The sequence below is a fragment of the Armigeres subalbatus genome, chromosome 3 (assembly GCF_024139115.2).
Source record: "Armigeres subalbatus isolate Guangzhou_Male chromosome 3, GZ_Asu_2, whole genome shotgun sequence".
Lineage (NCBI taxonomy): Eukaryota > Metazoa > Arthropoda > Insecta > Diptera > Culicidae > Armigeres > Armigeres subalbatus.
Window position 1 is genome coordinate 197,187,409 of NC_085141.1, and position 20,036 is coordinate 197,207,444.

At 37.4% G+C, this 20,036-nt stretch overlaps 1 protein-coding gene across 1 annotated transcript; it reads left to right on the top strand.

The window, feature by feature from the left end:
- The first annotated feature begins 132 nt into the window (after positions 1-132).
- Positions 133-19,899, top strand: LOC134224918 (3-phosphoinositide-dependent protein kinase 1-like). Its single transcript, XM_062704573.1, has 5 exons — positions 133-294; positions 3,215-3,403; positions 3,466-4,455; positions 12,664-12,947; positions 19,738-19,899. The coding sequence occupies exons 2-5, from the start codon at positions 3,250-3,252 to the stop codon at positions 19,831-19,833; spliced, it is 1,524 nt and encodes a 507-aa protein (XP_062560557.1). The 5' UTR covers positions 133-294; positions 3,215-3,249; the 3' UTR covers positions 19,834-19,899.
- The last annotated feature ends 137 nt before the right edge of the window (positions 19,900-20,036 follow it).

The window sequence follows — 20,036 nt, forward strand, 5'->3', positions numbered from 1 at the left end:
CGCGACAATATCTATTTTAATTTTTTTTACAATTTTTACCGTGCATATGAAAATGTTACACAAAGTTCATTAAATACAACTCAAGACAGTCGCATTCTTTTTATTAGTGCAAATGCAAACCATCATTAACAGAATTTCAATTTATCGTGTACGTTTGCTGACGGTCGTCAATAAAAATAATTTGGTTTGTGGCATGAAAATATTTTAAATAATTTTTTGGTTTTAAATTGTTTGAACCGTTTGAAACATGGCTAATTAGTTATTAAAAAGTCACCAAATCTAGCTACAGTTGCGGTAAGTTACTAAAATTGTGTGTTATGTATTATTAGGATATGAAAAACTGAATTGGTGTCATGGCTCATACTCGGAGCGCTACTGAAACATTTTTTTTTGATAGTTTGCTTCTACTGATTAGATAAATGTTGATAAATTTCGTTTAATTTTTGCTAGATGTAAACAGCGGGCGTGTAAATCATGTAAAATGAATTAATTGTATGGGAACAAAATTGTGTACCATAGCAATTTAGAATTTATTTGCTTTATTTATTTCTGCGTCCTTACTTTTTTTAAAGAAAAGGCTATCAACTTATCATTTGTATCTACTTTTACTTACTTTATTTTTCATAGAATAAAAATGATAAAATTTAAAGTTTACAATAGTATTGTATCCGGGCAGTAGATCAATTTATGCAATGATTAGAACACTATCTTCAAGTTATGTTAGTCATTTCCCAGTATTTATAAATGACGAAGACGATTGGTCAGTGCTGGGGAAAAAATGCGGCTACAAAGCAAATCATGGTAAATGATTTTTTCGGTTTTCTAGGGGCATAGAGTAGGTACTCGTGCTAGCCACATCTTATATAAATTCACAAATGGTAACTTAACTTTGGATGAACTGAACTTAACAAGTTTAAAATGTAGATCGCCTTTACGTATAGTATTGTACGGAATGAGATCTAACATAATGAGCTCTAGGTTTACCGCTCAGGTAGTCATTGATTCGCCACTGAATATATTCTTCTATATACATGAAAATGAGTTTCTGTCTGTCTGAACCTTATAGACTCCGAAACTACTGAACCGATCGTGGTGAAAATTTGTATGCCGGGGAAGGTTCGGGAAAGGGGGACTCCCATACAAAGGAAACATCAATTTCTTCACAACTCGAGAATTAATCTGAGAATAAATCAATTTTTGGCGAAACGAAATTCCTCGGGTATGTTAGTCTATAATATATACCATGAGGTGCCCTAATTTCACGCATCATAAAATTATTTATTTTTTTGAAAAACGCGGAAACCAAATGAAATTATTTCAATTTGGTCCTCCCATCGACTGCCATATTTGCTAGCACAGAGACGAAAAACATGACCTAAGTAAACAAATGATTTTACTGTACAAAAGTGGCTATTTTTTAGAAATATTTGTATTCATCATGCTCTGTTGTATTCGTCATTACTATTGAAAAGTTAGACACATGTGTGAGTAATAGGGTGCCTAATTTCGTTTATTGTTGTTTCGTAGTTTCTTGCCCCATATGGCGATCTTGCCCCACTTGCCCCTACATTATGATAAATGCTTCTTCTTGGATGGTACATTCTGAGGAATAGTCAACGTTAGGACCTGTTAGGGAGCATCCATAAATGACGTAACGCTCAGAGGGTAGAAGAGGGGGGGGGGATTGCTGGAAGTGTGACAATTCATACAAAAAAAATTCAATGATTCATACAAAAAGTGTAACATAGTGGGGAGGGGGGTTGAAAATTACAATTTTTTGCGTTATGTAATTAATTGATCTTCCCTTAGGACCAGCCCAGCGCTAAGAACCTTCTTTAATAAATCTAAAAAAACACTGCAGATGGTTGAGAGATTGGAGGCTACTGCAATGTATCAAACTAATTTAAGCAGATGTCTATTTTATTATTGTTGTGCAAAGCTTTTTTATATTCTAGGGTAAATAATATTCTTACTTTTAGTTTAGCAGTTAATTTTTTTATATGTAAACATTAAAATACTTGGTTTTAGTTAATGGCTTTTTTTCGGGTAAAATAAAAACAAAATATTGCAATTAATACAGTCGACTCTCTACATCTCGATGTTCTATATCTTGATATCTCTCCCTATGTCGATGGTTTCCTCAATCCCTTCATTCTACAGACATTTGGGCTTCCTACATCTCGATAACCTCCCTATCTCGATGGGTTCTGATCATATTTTGTTCAGGATTCACTCTCCTTATGTCGATATGTTCAAATTTTTAGGCTACTAGACCATCTTTGGACAATAACAAACACATCAACAACAGGAAACGACATTTCTAGACCAACATTTGAAAAGGGCGTAACAGCCAAAATTTATTCCTTCTGATTCTGAATATATAGCCATATATGTAGACGAAGAATCAGAAGACATAATTTTTGGCTGTTACGCCCTTTTCAAATGTTGGTCTAGATTTGTTTTGTTGTCGTTTTCATAGCAACGTGCTTTTTTTTAGATCTAGTACCCATAGGGCACTGCACGGACTGCTTTGTCTCTTTCTTACTGCAAAGAAATTAGAAAACAACAAGGCCAGTAAACGTCAAAGTTTATGAGGAACGAAAGAGAAAGAGATGTTTCCGTGCAGTGCCCTATTTCAATTTTCCTTCCATTCCTCGATCTCTCCCTATCTCGATGGTCTTTTCCAGAGCATGAAATATTCATCTTCACGAAGCAACTTCACCCCGAATTTTGACAAACGTCGCATGAATATTCAAAACATAGAATAACTTACTCAGTTTACTTCTTCATATATTCATTCATTTGATTACCACTGAGTATGGTGACTGAGCGCGAAAAAAACATAATTAGCCTTGATTATGTTGACATTTGCCGCTTATAATGCGCCTTATTTTAAAGTCGGGATTGAATCTATATGTGTATTTATTTAAACCATCCAAATGTTCAGTTTAACGAGAATTTAATAATTTGCAAAATTTAAACTGACCCATATTCATTTCGAAAATTGACAGTGCAGAGCCAAATATGAATATGTTAAGAAGTGAGGTGACAAAGAAGGCCTATGGGCTTCATAAAAAATAATCGATTATTTAAAGCTCTGGTCCCTTCAATATCGAGATGTGGAGAGGCGACTGTATTATGTTATAAATATGTACTTATTATCTAAATAATCGTGTTGATATTAACAGGAAACCAACTTTTTTTTGTTTTCTAGGTCGACATACATAAATATACATAAATCTTCTTAAAATGGGTTCGTCGGTCGAAGTAGAGAAGAAATATGTTGGCAACACCAGAGCTAGACGAAATGCTAATGACTTCATGTTTGGAAAACTAATAGGAGAAGGCAGCTTCAGCGTAGTTTATTTAGCTAAGGATATACATACGTCTAAAGAATGGGCAGGTACGTTGCATGCGCAGTTACAGCAAATGTGGTGTATTATGTTTCAATCCAAATTATTTTAGTGAAAGTCTGCGAAAAACAACAAATTATTCGCGAACGTAAACAAGAATATGTGAAACGTGAACGAGAAGCACTTAACAGATTGAGCGGTTTACCCGGCTTTCTAAACTTGTTTTGCACGTTTCAAGATCCGTCGAAGTTATATTTTGTAATGACTTATGCAAAAAACGGAACTTTATTACAATTAATGGAGAGAGTTAAAAAGCTCGACTTAGAATGTGTACGATTTTATTCAGCGCAAATTTTGAATGCAATCGAACAGATGCATGCTCATAATATTATACACAGAGATCTTAAACCGGAAAATATACTATTAGATGATAAATTTAACATAATGATCGCAGATTTTGGATCGTCACGCATAGATGATACAAAAAGAGATAATATAAGTAGCGATGAGAAAGAGGATAGTGCGTGTGAATCTGATGAGCGATCCGCGCCGACGCATCGAAAACGCAGAAGCTTCGTTGGAACGGCGCAATATGTTTCTCCTGAAATTCTCAAAGGAAGGGACTCAACAAATGCGTCAGACATATGGTCATTTGGTTGCATTTTGTATCAAATGATTGCGGGTTTTCCACCCTTCCAAGGTCCGAATGATTATTTGATATTTCAAAAAATAACGAAATTAGAATTGACGTTTCCAAACGAATTCGATCATATCGCTGCAGATTTAATCGAGAAACTTCTCGTATTGAATCCTCAGAAAAGATTAGGCGTGAAGGACAAATCGCATTACGATAGTATACGAAGCCACACATTCTTGGAAGATATAGACTTTGTAACAATACGGAAAATGAGTCCACCCTTTTTAATCTCTGCTCTACTAAGTGGTGAATGTACCAAAGAAGATCCTACAGTAGAAATATATGATTTTCCGGATAACATAAAGCCTGGATTAGATAATGAACAAATCACCAGGTTGCTCGGACAAGATTGGTTGAAAATTGGAGCACCTTCGACGGAGATTAATTCATCATCAGTGGATATGGGTAAGTAACTTTTATATTTACTATTTAGTTGTTGGAATAGATAATGCATGAAGCATATACTTATATTAACTTTACGTTTAATTACTAAAAATTTTATCTGTGGGGGGGGGGAGTTTACGTCCAAACGTTTTGTAAATTGATAATATCTCGGGTACTTATTCAAAAGGACGTATGTGATTTTTTAAACAAAGATTCAAACGTCGTTTTGTCCAATCTGATAGCACTCCCACGCAAACCATCACCTCAGACAAGTAGGAGAAGCCTTCGGCTACATGTTGGTGGTGTTGGTTTGCGTGGGAGTGCCATCAGATTGGACAAATCGACATTTGAATCTTTGCTTACAAAATCACATACGTCCTTTTGAATAAGTACCCGAGATATATCAATTAGTTGGCTCCAAATATCTTGTCCAGAGACAAACCAGCCTCTACGGCTGCCAACATTGGGCGTGTCCTACAAAAGGTCGAAAGACTAGACTGCATACTCATAAGGCTGAAAGTATCGATAGGCTGAATTGTATCAGGAGGCTGTAAAGTATCGAAAGGCTGAAATTTGGGGAATGCAATAAATTGATTAGTTGAATGGTGAATAAAGAACAAAGATTCAGATTAAGAAAGAACAAAGTAAAAGGATGAAAGAAGAAGCTAGAAGGGCAGATGGATAAAGAAAAAATGAAGAATCAATAAATAATAGATAATGATTGATATAGAAAGTAGAAGAAAAATTAAGAAGAAATGTGGAAGATGGAAGATAGAAGAAGGAAACACAGAATGAAGAATAAAGAAATAAAAATTAAGAATAAAGAAAGAAGAATAAAAACTAAAGAATTAAGGAGGGAGGACGACGAGTGATGAATGAAGAGTAATTACTTACTTATGCTTTCCCCATCAAAACGGAAGGTCAAATAAATTAATTCCTTGTCGTGGAGCGCAGCCTCTCTTCTTTCATACCCAGTTCTAATGCTGGGCTGACAATATCCATTATCGTCGTATCGAAAGCAAAAAAAAATATAGTCTTTGACGTAACATCGAACAACGCAACACCTGTTTGGTTTCTTCATGCAGTCACTTCTCCACGTAATTAATCGCACGTCACTATAAACATACTGGTTGAAACAGATCCGGAAACGATTTCAGCTTGAATATTTTAAACACAGGTGAAGTAACTCGAATAGGACACCAATGTCAAGAAAGTTGAATAGTTCTGCCTTTATGCACAAATTCACTATCATTAGATTGTAAGTCAAAGGTAATCTAAGATCCCCATGAGGATGACAACATGCCTATGGTCAGCACAATTTAAAGTGGCTATCAACGATCAGAGCCAGTTCATGTTCCTTTCCTTTCCATCTCGCGAGGGACATTGACTTGCATTGTTTTTAAATTCTGTCTTCCGAGCAAAGATACTAATGAAATGATGTGATATTGATCTCAGTTATCTATCCATTCAATAAACAAAGTTACAACACTTTCGGAATAATAAAAAAATCCAATCTGCGTTTGCTATCAGTATCATCATCAGATGCTCAAACGATAATATCTTTCCAGACGCTCTTCGATTAGGGATAATATCTTTGTACCAAGAAAGATAATATACCCTGTTCAGATGATGTTGTAATGCCTGCTTCTACCATTAAATCTGTTTCCTACGAGTTGTCAGCCTTTTGTTATTTCAGCTTTATGTTACATTTTCACTTTTTGAGCCGTGTTCAAGCTTATGTACATAACTCGACTTGAGTCGAGTCAAGTACGAGACACTGAAGACGACCTTACAGTTAAGGTCGAAATACGTATATGTAAAAGTAATACGATTTGGTGGAATTAAATGGAATTGTACTAAACTCGTCTCATGACAGTGAAATATTTCTTAAATAGTTTCAGTCTTTTAAAATCTCTCATTTTCTTACCTGGTTTTATGGAAATGCGATAATTTTCCTCTTCTAGTTCTAAGTCGGATACTAGTATTCCCTGTGTCAGTTAATTTATGTAGTAAATGCATTAATTTATTAAGTAAATGCATCGTAGTTCAGCAATTCAGTTAAATTGTTGAGACGTTCCAAAGTGGTGCATATGTGCTTTTTCCGTCTACCGTTCTCGGAAAAGGCGGTTTTCCTCGTGTGATCTAGCCTTTCCCATTTTTCCCCAAATGGAACTCGTTTCGTACCACTGCTTGAATCGAACTGGATGTAGTTGTATAACTAACAACAAATGATGTACATTGTTGTTTAAATGTTGGTTACTAGTCTTACCAACTACCCAGTACCCATGAAAGGCAAAATTGTTTCAGCGCGTTACCAACTATTATCATCTTTATCTATATACATAAAATGAATTTCTGTCTGTCTGAATCATATAGACTCGGAAACTACTGATCCGATCGGTGTGAAAATTTGTATGCAGAGGTTTTTGGGCCCGGGGAAGGTTCTTAAGATGGTTCGATACCCCTTCCCGCTTTGGAAAGGGGGGCTCCCATACAAATGAAACACTAATTTCTTCATAACTCGAGAGAAAATCAAGCACATGGAACCAAATTTGGCATGTAAATCAAGAATAAATCAATGTTAGGCGAAACAAAGCTCGTCGGGTCTGCTAGTATTTGATAAAAGCAGAATCATCATACAGAGTGTAGTTACTTGTCTGTCATAGACAATATTTATACTTTGGTAAGATTAGGAAAACTCATATGTGAATATGTACCCTATGTGGAAGATATTGATTTGGAAAATGTATTGGAGGTAACCACTTTCCCTTCGATGGGACTCGAACCCATGACCCTACAGTACGCTAGACTGGTGCTTTAACCAACTAAGCTACGAAGGACCTCCGTCGGCCTTCGCAACCTAGCGGCTACTGAACGAGCTCGAGATTCCCAAATTGGACGCATAGTCAAATCACTCGCAGGCCATTTCTCAAGCCAATACTTTCACGTGTGTATAGTACAGTAGCCGCTAGGTTGCGAAGGCCGACGAAGGTCCTTCGTAGCTTAGTTGGTTAATGCACCAGTCTAGCGCACTGTAGGGTCATGGGTTCGAGTCCCTTCGAAGGAAAGTGGTTACCTCAATACATTTTCCAAATCAATATCTTCCACATAACGTACATATTCACATATGAGTTTTCATAACATTGTAAAGATTAGGAAATTGAAGTGCAATAATTCTGTAATTTGAATACCGTATTGTGGTTGTATTGTCTATTTTGTCATTGATATTAGAACAATGTTATTTCTAACATCCTTTGCTATTTTTTTTCCATTATTCAAAGAATAGGTTTTAGGTTATAGTTGATTGAGGTTGCAAATTGCATATTTGATGATAATTTATTTGGATGTAATCAGGAGGAATTTCACGGTATATATATATATTCGGTGAATATTAGTGAAATATCGAACGCAAAAATCATTAAATTTGTAACTGCTACAACTTTCGATTCCCTAGATGAAATATTTTGAAATTTTCATAGCAGACGCCTGGATATTATATCTTTCGAAAGGCGAGTTCAGAATGAATGGACATTTTTTCGTTAATAACGGTCACAGGCACATCCTGAATGCATCTGTATATTAGTTTATTTATTTATTATTTATTACATCAACAGACTTGATACAGCCCCAATGATGGTTTAAAATATATAAATATATTAGGTAGACAATTACAAGTCAAACCTCGTGTTTTTAGCCTTATTTTCCTAGTGTACTAGTGTGAAAGCGATCACGCTGCGCGAAGTGACGGGGGGATTTAACAGTTTATTCATAATAATCGTCTACTTTGGTATGTATTCCAGAGCTCCAGAAGCTTTCTCAAATTGAAATTAGTTTTGGGAAAATTATTGAATTGGCACAGTAACAGGGTTTGCAATTCACATATGTTCACACATGGTGCCTGCCTAGGATACGGTGGGTTCGACAGTGGACTCTGTAGAACTTCAACAAAAAGCTGCGAGTATCCGCAAGCAGGCTGCGCCAAAGTGACCGTGTGCCGCCCAAAGCGCACAAGCCCAAGTTCAGGTGTTAGGTGAGACACTAAACAGACCTGACACGATGGCCCTCCGACGAGACAGGAGGTTTGCACATGCCCATTAAGCCACCTTTAAAACTAATCATTACGAATACGACTCGATACAATCGGCAACGACCTAGGCGACGAATAAAGGATCACCTAGGATTGGAAGCTTGGAACATGGAACTGCATGCCGCTAGTTTTCACAGGTTGCAGCAGCATAAGCTACGGTGATTTTTTTCTTTATTAAAGAGGCTTGCAGCCCTAAGCTGGGTCACCTCTGAAAACCTACGATAAATTACATTTCCACAACTTCGACGTGGTGGCGCTGCAGGAGATCAACGCAAGGATGTGCCATCTGAGGATAAAAGGCCATTTCTTCAACTATAGCATCATCAATGTGCACTAGGGTGGCTCAAATTAGTATGAGAAAAACTTTTTTCAATTTTTTTGATGGGCCGCCCTCTTATTCGGTTCTATTTGATGCCCTGATGCTCTGGACAAAATTTCAGCCAAATTGGTCAACGTTTGGGCGGTGCTAAACTTGTTGGAAGTTTATATGCAAACATGTATGCAGAAACATCCAAAAACAGTGAATTGCAGTTGGACGGCACAACTTACGATGAAGAACTATGATACTCATTCCGATCTTGAAGAATTTCATACAGAATGTTATGCAAAAAAACGTGAGAAGATTAGAGTTTGCCCGGCTAAGTTATAAGCATTTCTCTGAAGTGAGGTTTGAGCAAATTTCGTTTCTTTTACCTTTGAAAAGAAATATATTCACCCCTACAACACTCCAGTAAAATGCAAATATCTTTGCCTAATAAACTCTAATCTTCTCGCGGTTTTCAGCATAACATTCTGCATTAAATTCTACAAGAACTGAATGAGTTTCATGGTACTTGATCGTAAATTGTGCCATCCAACTGCAAATCACTGTTTAAGGATGTTTCTGCATACATTTTTCCATATAAACTTCCAACGACTTTAGCACTGCCCAAACGTTGACCGATTTGGCTGAAATTTTGTCCAGAGCATCAGGGCATCAAATTGAATCGAATAAGAGGGCGGCCCATCAAAAAATTGTAAAAGTGTTTTTTGAGCCACCCTAATGTGCACTGCCCACACGAAGGGAGACCCGACGACGAGAAAGAAGCCTTCTATACAGAGCTGGAACAGACAAACGATGGATGCCCACTGAATCCGACCACTACCTCGTTGCAGTATGTCTGCACTCAAAACTCTCGACGGTGTACAACACACGTCGGAGTCGTCCGCCGCGGCTAAACATTGGGCGGCTACAAGACGGTAGACTAGCCCAAGACTACGCGCAGCAGCTGCAAGTGGCACTCCCAACGGAAGAGCATTTAGGAGCAACTTCTCTTGAATTTGGCTGGAGATATATTCGATCCGTCGTTGGAAGCACAGCAACCGCTGCACTAGGCACGGTGCCTCCGAGCTAAATAAACGACTGTTATGACGGCGAATGTGAGCAGTTAGTGGAAGAGAATAATGCAGCATGGCCGAGATTGCTATAAAACCACTCGAGGGTGACCGAGACACGATACAAACGGGCGTGGAACATATAGAACTCGATTTTTCGGAAGAAAAAGCGCCCGCAGGAAGATTAATACCGTGAAGAGACTGGCAACTGTACAGCGCTAATAACGCACAAAAGTTCTATGATATGCTGAATTGTTCACGTAAGGTCCACGTGCCGCCACAGCCTTATATGTGTAAGGACGGGAACCTTCTTACGAACGAGCGTGATGTGATCCAAAGGTGGCGGCAGCACTACGAAGAGCACCTGAATGGCGATGATGCAGATAAGGATGGTGGCATGGTGGCGAACTTGGGAGCACACGCCCAGAACATACGATTTCCGGCTCAGGATCTCCAGGAAATCCAGGAGGAGTTCGGCTGGTTAAAAATAACAAAGCTTCTGGGGTTGACCAACTACCAGGAGAGCTTTTCAAACATGGTGGTGAGGCACTGGCTAGAGCGCTGCACCACGGTTTGGGAGGATGAGGTTTTGCCGCAGGAGTGGATGGAAGGTATCTTGTGCCTACAAAAAAGGCGATAAGTTGAATTGCAGCAATTACCGCGCAATCACATTGCTGAACGCCGCCTACAAGGTACTCTCCCAAATTTTTTGCCGCCGACTAACACCAATTGCAAGAGAGTTCGTGGGGAAGTACCAGGCGGGATTTATGGGCTCTACCGTACGTCAGGTATTGCAGAAATGTCGTGAATACAACGTGCCCACACAACATCTATTCATCAACTTCAAAGTCGCATATGATACAATCCATCGAGACTAGCTATGGTAGTTAATGCACGCACACGGATTTCCGGATAAACTGACACGGTTGATCATTTCGACGATGGATCGGGTGATGTGCGTAGTTCGAGTTCCAGGGCATTCTCGAGTCCCTTTAAAACGCGCAGAGGGTTACGACAAGGTTATGGTCTGTCGTGCCTGCTATTTAACATCGGATTGAAAGAGGAAATCCTGTTATTTGGTTTCGCCGACGACTTTGATATTATAGCACGTAACTTTGAGTAGCTGAAGGAAGCCTACATCAGACGGTTTGGACTAGTCATCAATACGTAGAAGACGAAGTATATGATAGGAAGAGGTTCAAGAAAAGACAACGTGAGCCACGCACCACGAGTTTGTATTGGTAGTGACGGAATCGAGGTGGTCGAAGAATTCGTGTACTTGGGCTCACTGGTGACTGCCGAAAATGATACACGCAGAGCAATTCGGAGACGCATCGTGGCTGGAAACCGTACATACTTTGGACTCCGCAAAATTCTCTGATCGAATAGAATTCGCCGCCGTACCCAACTGGCTATCTATAAAACGCTCATTAGACCGGTAATAGCTCTACAGCCACGAGACCTGGACGGTGCTCGTGGAGGACCAATTTTCGAAAGGAAAGTTCTGCGTACCATCCATGGTGGGGTGCAGATGGCGAACGGTACATGGAGGAGGCGAATGAACCACGAGTTGCATCAGCTGTTGGGAGAACCATCCATCATTCATACCGCGAAAATCGGAAGACTGCGGTTGGCCGGGCAGTAATCCGGTGAAAATGGTTCTCGACAACGATCCGACGGGAACAAGAAGGCGAGGTGCACAGCGGGCAAGGTGGATCGATCAGGTGGAGGACGATTTGCGGACCCTCCGCAGATTGCGTGGTTGGCGAAGTGCAGCCATGGACCGAGCTGAATGGAGAAGACTTTTATGTGCAGCACAGGCCACTCCGGCCTTAGTCTGGTAATAAATAAATAATAGCTGCTAAATAAATAATGAAACTTTATTAATTTTCTTGTTGCTACATATCAAATTTAAAATAATGGTATGCTAATTAAATACATATTTCAAGTGTATCATCTTAGCGTTGCAACCCTGCACAGACTTTCTGTTAAACCATGTTTTTGCCTTTCTCGTATAATACACTCTTGATAGAAGGCTTGGAGACCCATAGTGTTATATACCAATCGAATCAGCTCGACGAATTGAGGTGATGTCTGTTATGTGTGTATGTATGTGTGTATGTATGTATGTGTGTATGGGTACAACATTTTGTAGGCACACTTTTTGCAATATAACATTGATAGAACTACTCGCAACAAGTTCCATCCATCGGGAAATTCTGTCCCATTGTATGCTATTGAGAATTGGCTAGATTCGACTATGGGATGAGAAGCTATGGCCAAAATACTATTTTTAATTAACAAATCATGCTACAAAATACTCAAATTTTTTTAGTATTTTTTTTTGCACGAGAAAGGCACCAACACCGCTATTTGGATTAAGCAGATTTTTTATTTTCATTTATTCAAGTACACCCAGGTTTTTTTACGCGGTTGGAATTCATTAATTTCTCACTTAACTTGAATTTTCACAGCTTTTTAAATACCCCCTGAATTTTCTTTGATTTTTAGTCAATTTTTTCGTTATGGTAACTATTTGTTTCATTGACGCTGAAGGTCTTAAACGACTAAAACCAAACCGTGTAAAAAAATCTGGATGTAGCTGTATCACATATGTCAGCGCCATTCACAACTATCAAAATTTGATTTGATTAATCATTTAATAATTAATTGATACTGAAGCATTAATTAATAAAATAAGTAACTGTAAGACTCATTATTTCATTAATTTGAGTAAATCTCAAACATAATTAAATTTGTTATTTTAGTTTTGAAAATTCCTGCCAATGATGAAGAGAAAAACACAATACTAGAAGAACAAAAATCCGATATGTGGCATCCATTTGCCGAGGGAGAACTGATTCTTAAGAAAGGTTTTGTAAACAAAAGAAAAGGAGCCCTCTACGTACCGAGAAAACGAATGTTGCTGCTTACTACAGGCCCTAAGCTTATATACATCGATCCAGTGCAGATGGTCAAGAAAGGCGAAATACCATGGAGCGATCAGTTGCGTGCAGAAGCTAAAAATTTCAAAATGTTTTTTGTACACACGGTATGTATATGAACGAGTACAAACGACACAAAACGGTAAAGTACTGAAGCTCAAATATTTGTTGTACCACCATGTATTGAATGTATTTTTTTTCAATTATTATGTGTCAAAACATGTAGAAAAGTCTATCGATTTTTGTCTTTATAGCACATGTATTCAAATATTATTATTCATCTGAGGAAAATTATGTTTCAAACCCCTAAATTACCCAGAAAACCATTCCCAAGGATGTTCCGCTCCCAGAAAACAGGATATATAGATGGAGAATTCAATAGAATAGAATGGAGCATACAATTGTACATAAAAAATTTATCTTGATGAGTTGGATGTGCAAGGGCCATTATGTTAGATTTTTTAGAAACTGTAGTGGAAATCGGACACACGCGATTCCCGGGGACACATGATCCCTCCCTGTTTAACTATTAACATTTTCTCACAACTGATATGTGTGAAAAGATCTGTTAGAGAGATGACTGAATCTGAGTAACATTTGATATTAGTTACTTTATGTACGTGGGTTTTAGAATTTTTATTATTTTTCTCAAACCTTTTTCTTCATATAAGAAAGGTTAATAACTTAGCACATGTCAAATTTTTAGTGGACATAGTTTTATTATTGTAGAGTTAAATAAACTCATTTAAACGATCAATGCTTACTTCATTTTTATATGAATACCCAACAAAGACACTTGATCCCCATAGTTTGAACATACTTGATCCCGATATTGCATGTATTGCGGCGTTTGTTGTACCCCATTGCATATTACAGCTACTGTATTGCATGTCACTAATTGATCTGTTTTAACATTTCTAGTCTGATAGTTTGAATGAATGTAATTATTCACACATCAATTTATTCATTAAAGCAGTACGAGCGTAATTTAAATTTGCAGCTTTATTTCTTTAACCAGAGCAATGTGTAGTTAAGGATACTCAACTGTGATTAGTTTTATTACTTACGAGTAAATGCTTTCAATATTGGTTTTCAACCAACAAATATAAATAAAGCCACGAAAATACTCAAGAGATCACAATCTGTACTGTTCGATCTAGTATTGAATTGCACTTTTACTACAGCTGTTGCCATTATACGCATAACTGCCCCATGTACTTAGGAAATCCCAGGAAATATGGGACAAATATGCACATGACGGCAGTGTAGAACAAGTTTACTTACAATGACTATTTTTATTGTATTCTATCTTAAATCGTTCTGTTGTGTCCCAAAGAATTTTCAATGATAAGCAACCACTTTTAGTCAGTGCTTAAAGGTAAATCGCATTTGTGTTCTTTGAAAGCGCACCACAGAGAAATGATTGTGTATGTTTGCATGACAGTACCACACTGATGTATGAAGTCACCAACCTGTTGAGATTTGCTTTCGGAAAACATACACGGTAAAAATATGCACGTCCATGCAAACTGTTCAGCATTTAAATATGCACTAGTTTCGAATCAAATCAATATCAATAGCTGAGATCGTCACATTGACAGACCACCTCTTCCATTTGACGTGCACAATATTTTGTATATAAAACAACAAAATAAAAAATAGAATTGCCTCAGCTTAGATTTGAATAACATACCTTTGATTGAAAGTCCTTCGTCTTACCACGACTCCATCTCACACTTCGAAATACTTCTTGAAATAAGCAGAACAGATGGAAGAACTGTCATCTATTTTTAGAACAACACCAATATCGCTCCACTCTTAAATCAATAGCCTTGAACTTGTGAATTCAATAGCATAGCACTTTCAATTCTAGTGGAGACATTGGTGCTGATCGAAGTGCAAACCATTTCAACATCCAGTGAGTAGCACTTTGATCAATCATGTTGATGTTATGGAATTGTCCGCATTCAACACACTTGTGAAAGGTGTGACACCACTTCAAAATCAAAGGAATATCATTTTCAATAATAGTGATTGTAAAGTTGATCATTCAATAGATGGAACAGTTGAATTGAGCGTGTTGATTTTTTACCGTGTGTTACATCGAGGGTGGTGGCTGGCCCAATTATTACTTCCGGTCTTTTACTATACTTAGTATAGTAATAGTCAAGCATTCGTTCTACATATTACTAATATGGGGGTAAGCGTGGTGAATTGTTATAGAATTTAAAAAGAAAACGAATGCTAAGACCAAGTGCCACTGGATGACTCCAAACGGGCCAGTATAATGTGGGGTAGTCAGGGTTTAACTAAATTAGCTAATAGTATAACTTATTTTGCCACGCACCAATTTCAGTATAATTTGTTTCTACGAATCAAATTCCTAGAAGTTAGGTTTTCAGCATTACTTAGCGCAAGAGAGGGTTTAAACTCTGCGTTAAACTGAATTTTATTCGCCGATTCGGGGCGTTATCATGAGTGATCAGCACTCATGGAACACATTGTTTAACGCGAATGTCAGCCGGGTTCGATCAAAAGTGTAAGATTTAGTGTAATTAGTTTAATTATTCTTATTTTTAGGCATCAAACGTTAGGAGCATGTTTTCAGCGTCGCACAGCCCAGGTGAGGGTGTAAGCTCACAACGGTATAGTGTAGGTCGTCCTCGATTGGGGTCCTGTGGGTCGCATGTAGTGGCTGTGCTCAGGGCAGTTATGTGTTGAAAGCGGTTTCAGGGCAGTTAGGATTGAGTTTTAATATAAACAGATGTAGGATTGAACAAAGTTATAACCTTTAAGGTTCATATTGTGGAGACTATTGACAGCCAAAGCGTTGAGGATAAGCTTTTAGTTAGCAACTGAATTAATTTATCCGATTTGGAATCCTAGATTGAATAGTAGGTATATATGGACAATAATAGAAACTATATACAGTTATCATTTTATTAAGTATTGAGGATATGTTTTTGGTTAAGTTGAGTATCAGATGGGCATGTGTGATATCCATTAATAAGACAGAATTATTAGAACTGTATTTTTGTCTTAGTAGTAAGATTAATTACTTACTAATGTTTTGCGGGCCGGCGAGTGAAAGCGGCCCAATTCTTTTATCTACCTCTTTCCAGACGACCAGTGATGAAGAAAATCTTATTGTTCCGGTATCAGCAGTGGTATTCATATTCATAACAACCACCGTCAATACAGGAAGTCTGTGTTCACAACGTGATTACTTCAAGGACAATCCCAACATCTTCTGTGAATTGCAGAAGTATTGCGTTTATATTTCAATTGCACTGAGCTCGTTCTAATCTGATCGATGAATGAATTTACTTGTCACTAATCAATATCATTAATAAATTTAAATATTCTCGTAGATTAGAAAAGCAAGTGCATATACTTCTATTTTATGGCAACATATCACAACGAAACGGACCCTTGGGAGCCTTAAGTAAGATCTCGGTCCGGTTGCATCTAAGGAGATCTTAGTGCAGTGCACACCGGACGTGTTGCCCAGTAGACGTATCGCTCAGCGGTATTTAAATACAACGCAGATAGGCTATGGTCAAAGGGTGCGTTGATATTACAAGATTACAAGATTACAAGAATTTATTCCTGTTACATCGAGTAATATCCGAAACAATAGACGGGGATTATGTGTGTCCAGTTTCCCCTAGTTTCAAATACGATGGGCCTTATGGCATAATGACCATGGTCAAAACAGAAAGAATGAATTTCTTCTTATTTTAATTGACACACCTTGCTTGAGTAAACATCCAACAAACATTGGAAATTGATAAAGCGTTTATTTCGTTAAAAATAATTTTCTTTAGCCTCAAAAATAGCTTACTCAGTTCGAATAGTTTGTTGGGAAATAACACCCACTCACCACCCACGCCTTTTCCCACAATAAGGCAAATGAATCGATGATTCCTTCTTTTAAAAGCGCATTTTTCCGGAATAAGTAAAATGATTTTTTTGTGCTACGCACGCGTGTGTCCACAATAATTCACATGAATAAATGACTGTTTCATTTTACGGCATTGGCTCGGAATAGGGTAACAAAGTAGATTATTTCTTCTTTTGAAGCACGTGTTAGCCCGGAAAAAGGAAAATGAGTAAATGATTTCTTCTCGAAAAACATGAATTTACCCGAAATAAGGTTAACGAATTTCTTTTTTCTAAATACTCATTTATTCGGAAATAGGCAAATTGGTGGTACATTCTTTTGTCTCATGCACCAGGGTTGTTGGGTATCCGTTCCATTATTAATAACATGCTCCTATATCAATACCAAAACAGACAATTTAGAATCAATTTGCGTCATGTTTTGTTGTTATCTCACTGCTGAAAAAGTCACAAAAAAATGAGAAATGAAACAATTTTTGCACAAAATCTTTGTTTTCGAATGGTATTGATTTGGGTAAATGGTAGGGTAAAATGGCCGATAGTGGACCCCCTAGTAGCGAAATTTTGCTCTTCCTAACATAAGGAGTGGAAATTTTCAAATTATTATTTTGCGTGATATCTAATATCAAAGTCTGAATCTCCCCTGCACGATACATACGTGAAACACTCAAATGCGCGACATGATTCGTTGAAATTAACATTTTAAAGTCTGACTGAATTCGCCCTATAGTAGACCCCTTGGGGGTCCATAATAGGAAATTGATTCCCTGTAGTCGACACTTCATTTGATTATTATGTTCCGTTTCGAAACGTTCTTCTTTTCTATTATGGATCCCCCAAAATATTCCTATAATGGAAACTCTCGTGTTTACTTTTATAGAATTTTAAAAAATCATCTAATTTTAGTTTCCATAGCATTTCCAATGCATGTAATCAAATCATAGGACTGTAAGGTAGGATCTCCCAATGGAATTTCATAGCAAAATGTTTACATTGTGCTGTAATAATGCAAAAAATGGCTGGGGGTCCACTATTGGTTGGGGGTCCACTATTGGGCACTTTACCCTATGAATTCAAGGAGCGGTAACCCGATGTCAAAGTCAATGCAGTAAAAACATGGATCTCAGTAGGGTAACGATGGTATTTTGGACATCTGAATATATTTTGGACTTTTGGCTATATTTTGTTTATTTTGTTACATGAATGTGGTTATAAATGTGATTATGGAAGAGGCCAAGGAGACACATGATTCCTACTTATTTAAAGAAAGCTAAGTTGAAAAACACGTAAAATATAACCAAAAGTCCAAAATATATTCAGATGTCCAAAATACATCATTTACCCTATATTCTACGGTCAATCTCATCGCCGCCGTCGTGAGTGGGACTGTGTAGCGTCAAGAAAAAAAAATTGCTGGCACCAACTTTCAACTTACAATTCATCCACACACAACTCACCCTGGCAGGGTGCTCATTTTGCCGCGGTAACATGAATGTGAGTGGCCCATTTAAACGCGTGGTAAATTTTTGCCATTTTCTGGGTGAATGTGTACATTTTACTGTGGTGAATTTCATATTTGTGGCGCACTGGGGGATGTGAGTTCTGTTGTTTACTCCCCTTCCTCTCCGGGAATGTGAGATCGATTCCAAAGAAGAAAATATAAAAAAATATCCCCTTCATCCAGTGCTGCAGAATATTTACAACCCTGTCATTCCTGGAATATGCCCTCTTTCAAATCATGCGTTAGCCCGGAGTATGGCAAACAAGTAGATGATGCCTGATTTTGAAACACACATATTTACACATCCAACCGTCTAAGACGACTTATCTGCAAAAGACAACAAAACGTAGTGGAATTAAATGGAGAGTACTTAACTCGTCTTAGACGGTTGAATACATTCCACTAAAAAGAGCTTAAATTATTTTTTTCAGAAATATTTACACATGTTTATTGGCATAAATTTATAGAAATTTACAAACAAATTTTGTGTATGCGTGGTTATTAACACCTCCTGCCAATACTGCCGTCATAACTGTTACGTGTACATAAGAATCCCAGCAAACATGGGACAAATTTTCATATGATGGCAGTATAGGAGAATCCACATAAAAGTTACTTTTAGGATTTGCCTAGCCGGGAATAAGGCTAATCATAAATGGATGCTGGACGCACAACTTCGCTCAAACTTTAACTTTTTGCCTTTCTCGTATACTAAGTATACGTAAAGACTATATGATCACTACAAAACCAAACTTTTGATAGGAGGCTTGGAGACCCATAGTGTTATATACCAATCGACTCAGCTCGACGAATTGAGGTGATGTCTGTGTGTGTATGTATGTACGTGGGTGTGTGTATGTGTACAAAATTTTGTAGACACACTTTTTGAAACTTCGCATTGGCCGAATTACTCGCAACAACTTCCATTCGACTGAAAATCCTGTCTCATTTTTCAAAATACTATTTTCTATGCACAATGCATGCACACACACGCTAAAAAACACTCACTCATATTTTTTAGTTTTTTTTTTGCACGAGAAAGGCACCAACGCCGCTAGGTGGATTAATCAGGGTTTTTTTAGCATACGTTTAGTGTTTCATTGGGAACGTCCACAAATTACGTAAATTACGGAGGGGGATTGAAAATACTCAATTTTTGCGTTACGTAGTTAATGGATCTTTCCATTGCAGATTCTATTTTTCTGGTAAATTCGCCTATAGAAGCGACCATTCATGTGATTCGGTCAAAAATTCGGTCATTCGGTAATAAGGTTTATTTTTTCAATGATTGATTTATGTTTATAAAAACAAAATCGTTTTTTTTTTCATTGCAGGAATATATTTAAAAGTATGAACTTTTTTTTGGGATATAGTGTAATCTGGGGAATGGTTTTTGGGGGAATGGTTTTCTGGGGTATGGTTTTCTGGGGAATGTTATAGAATCCTTATTGTTATTTGTAAGTGAAATAATATGTTCTCGTATATATTTCCAGCCGCATCGAACTTATTACTTAGAGGATTCTCAAGGATATGCGCTTAAATGGTGTCAAGCAATACAAGAAATGTATGATCAAGTTTATAAAATATAAATTTAAATACTAATACGTCACTTCAATTGTAGCATAATTATAATATATAAAACTAATTTAATCAAATGAATGCGTCATACTAAATACTAAGACAAATCCATACTCCTTTGATTGTGACTACTAGGGACTGTGATTGTATGGGACTACACCGTTTGCTGACATAGGCATTTACATTTTCAATGCTATTTATACGTATTCCACAT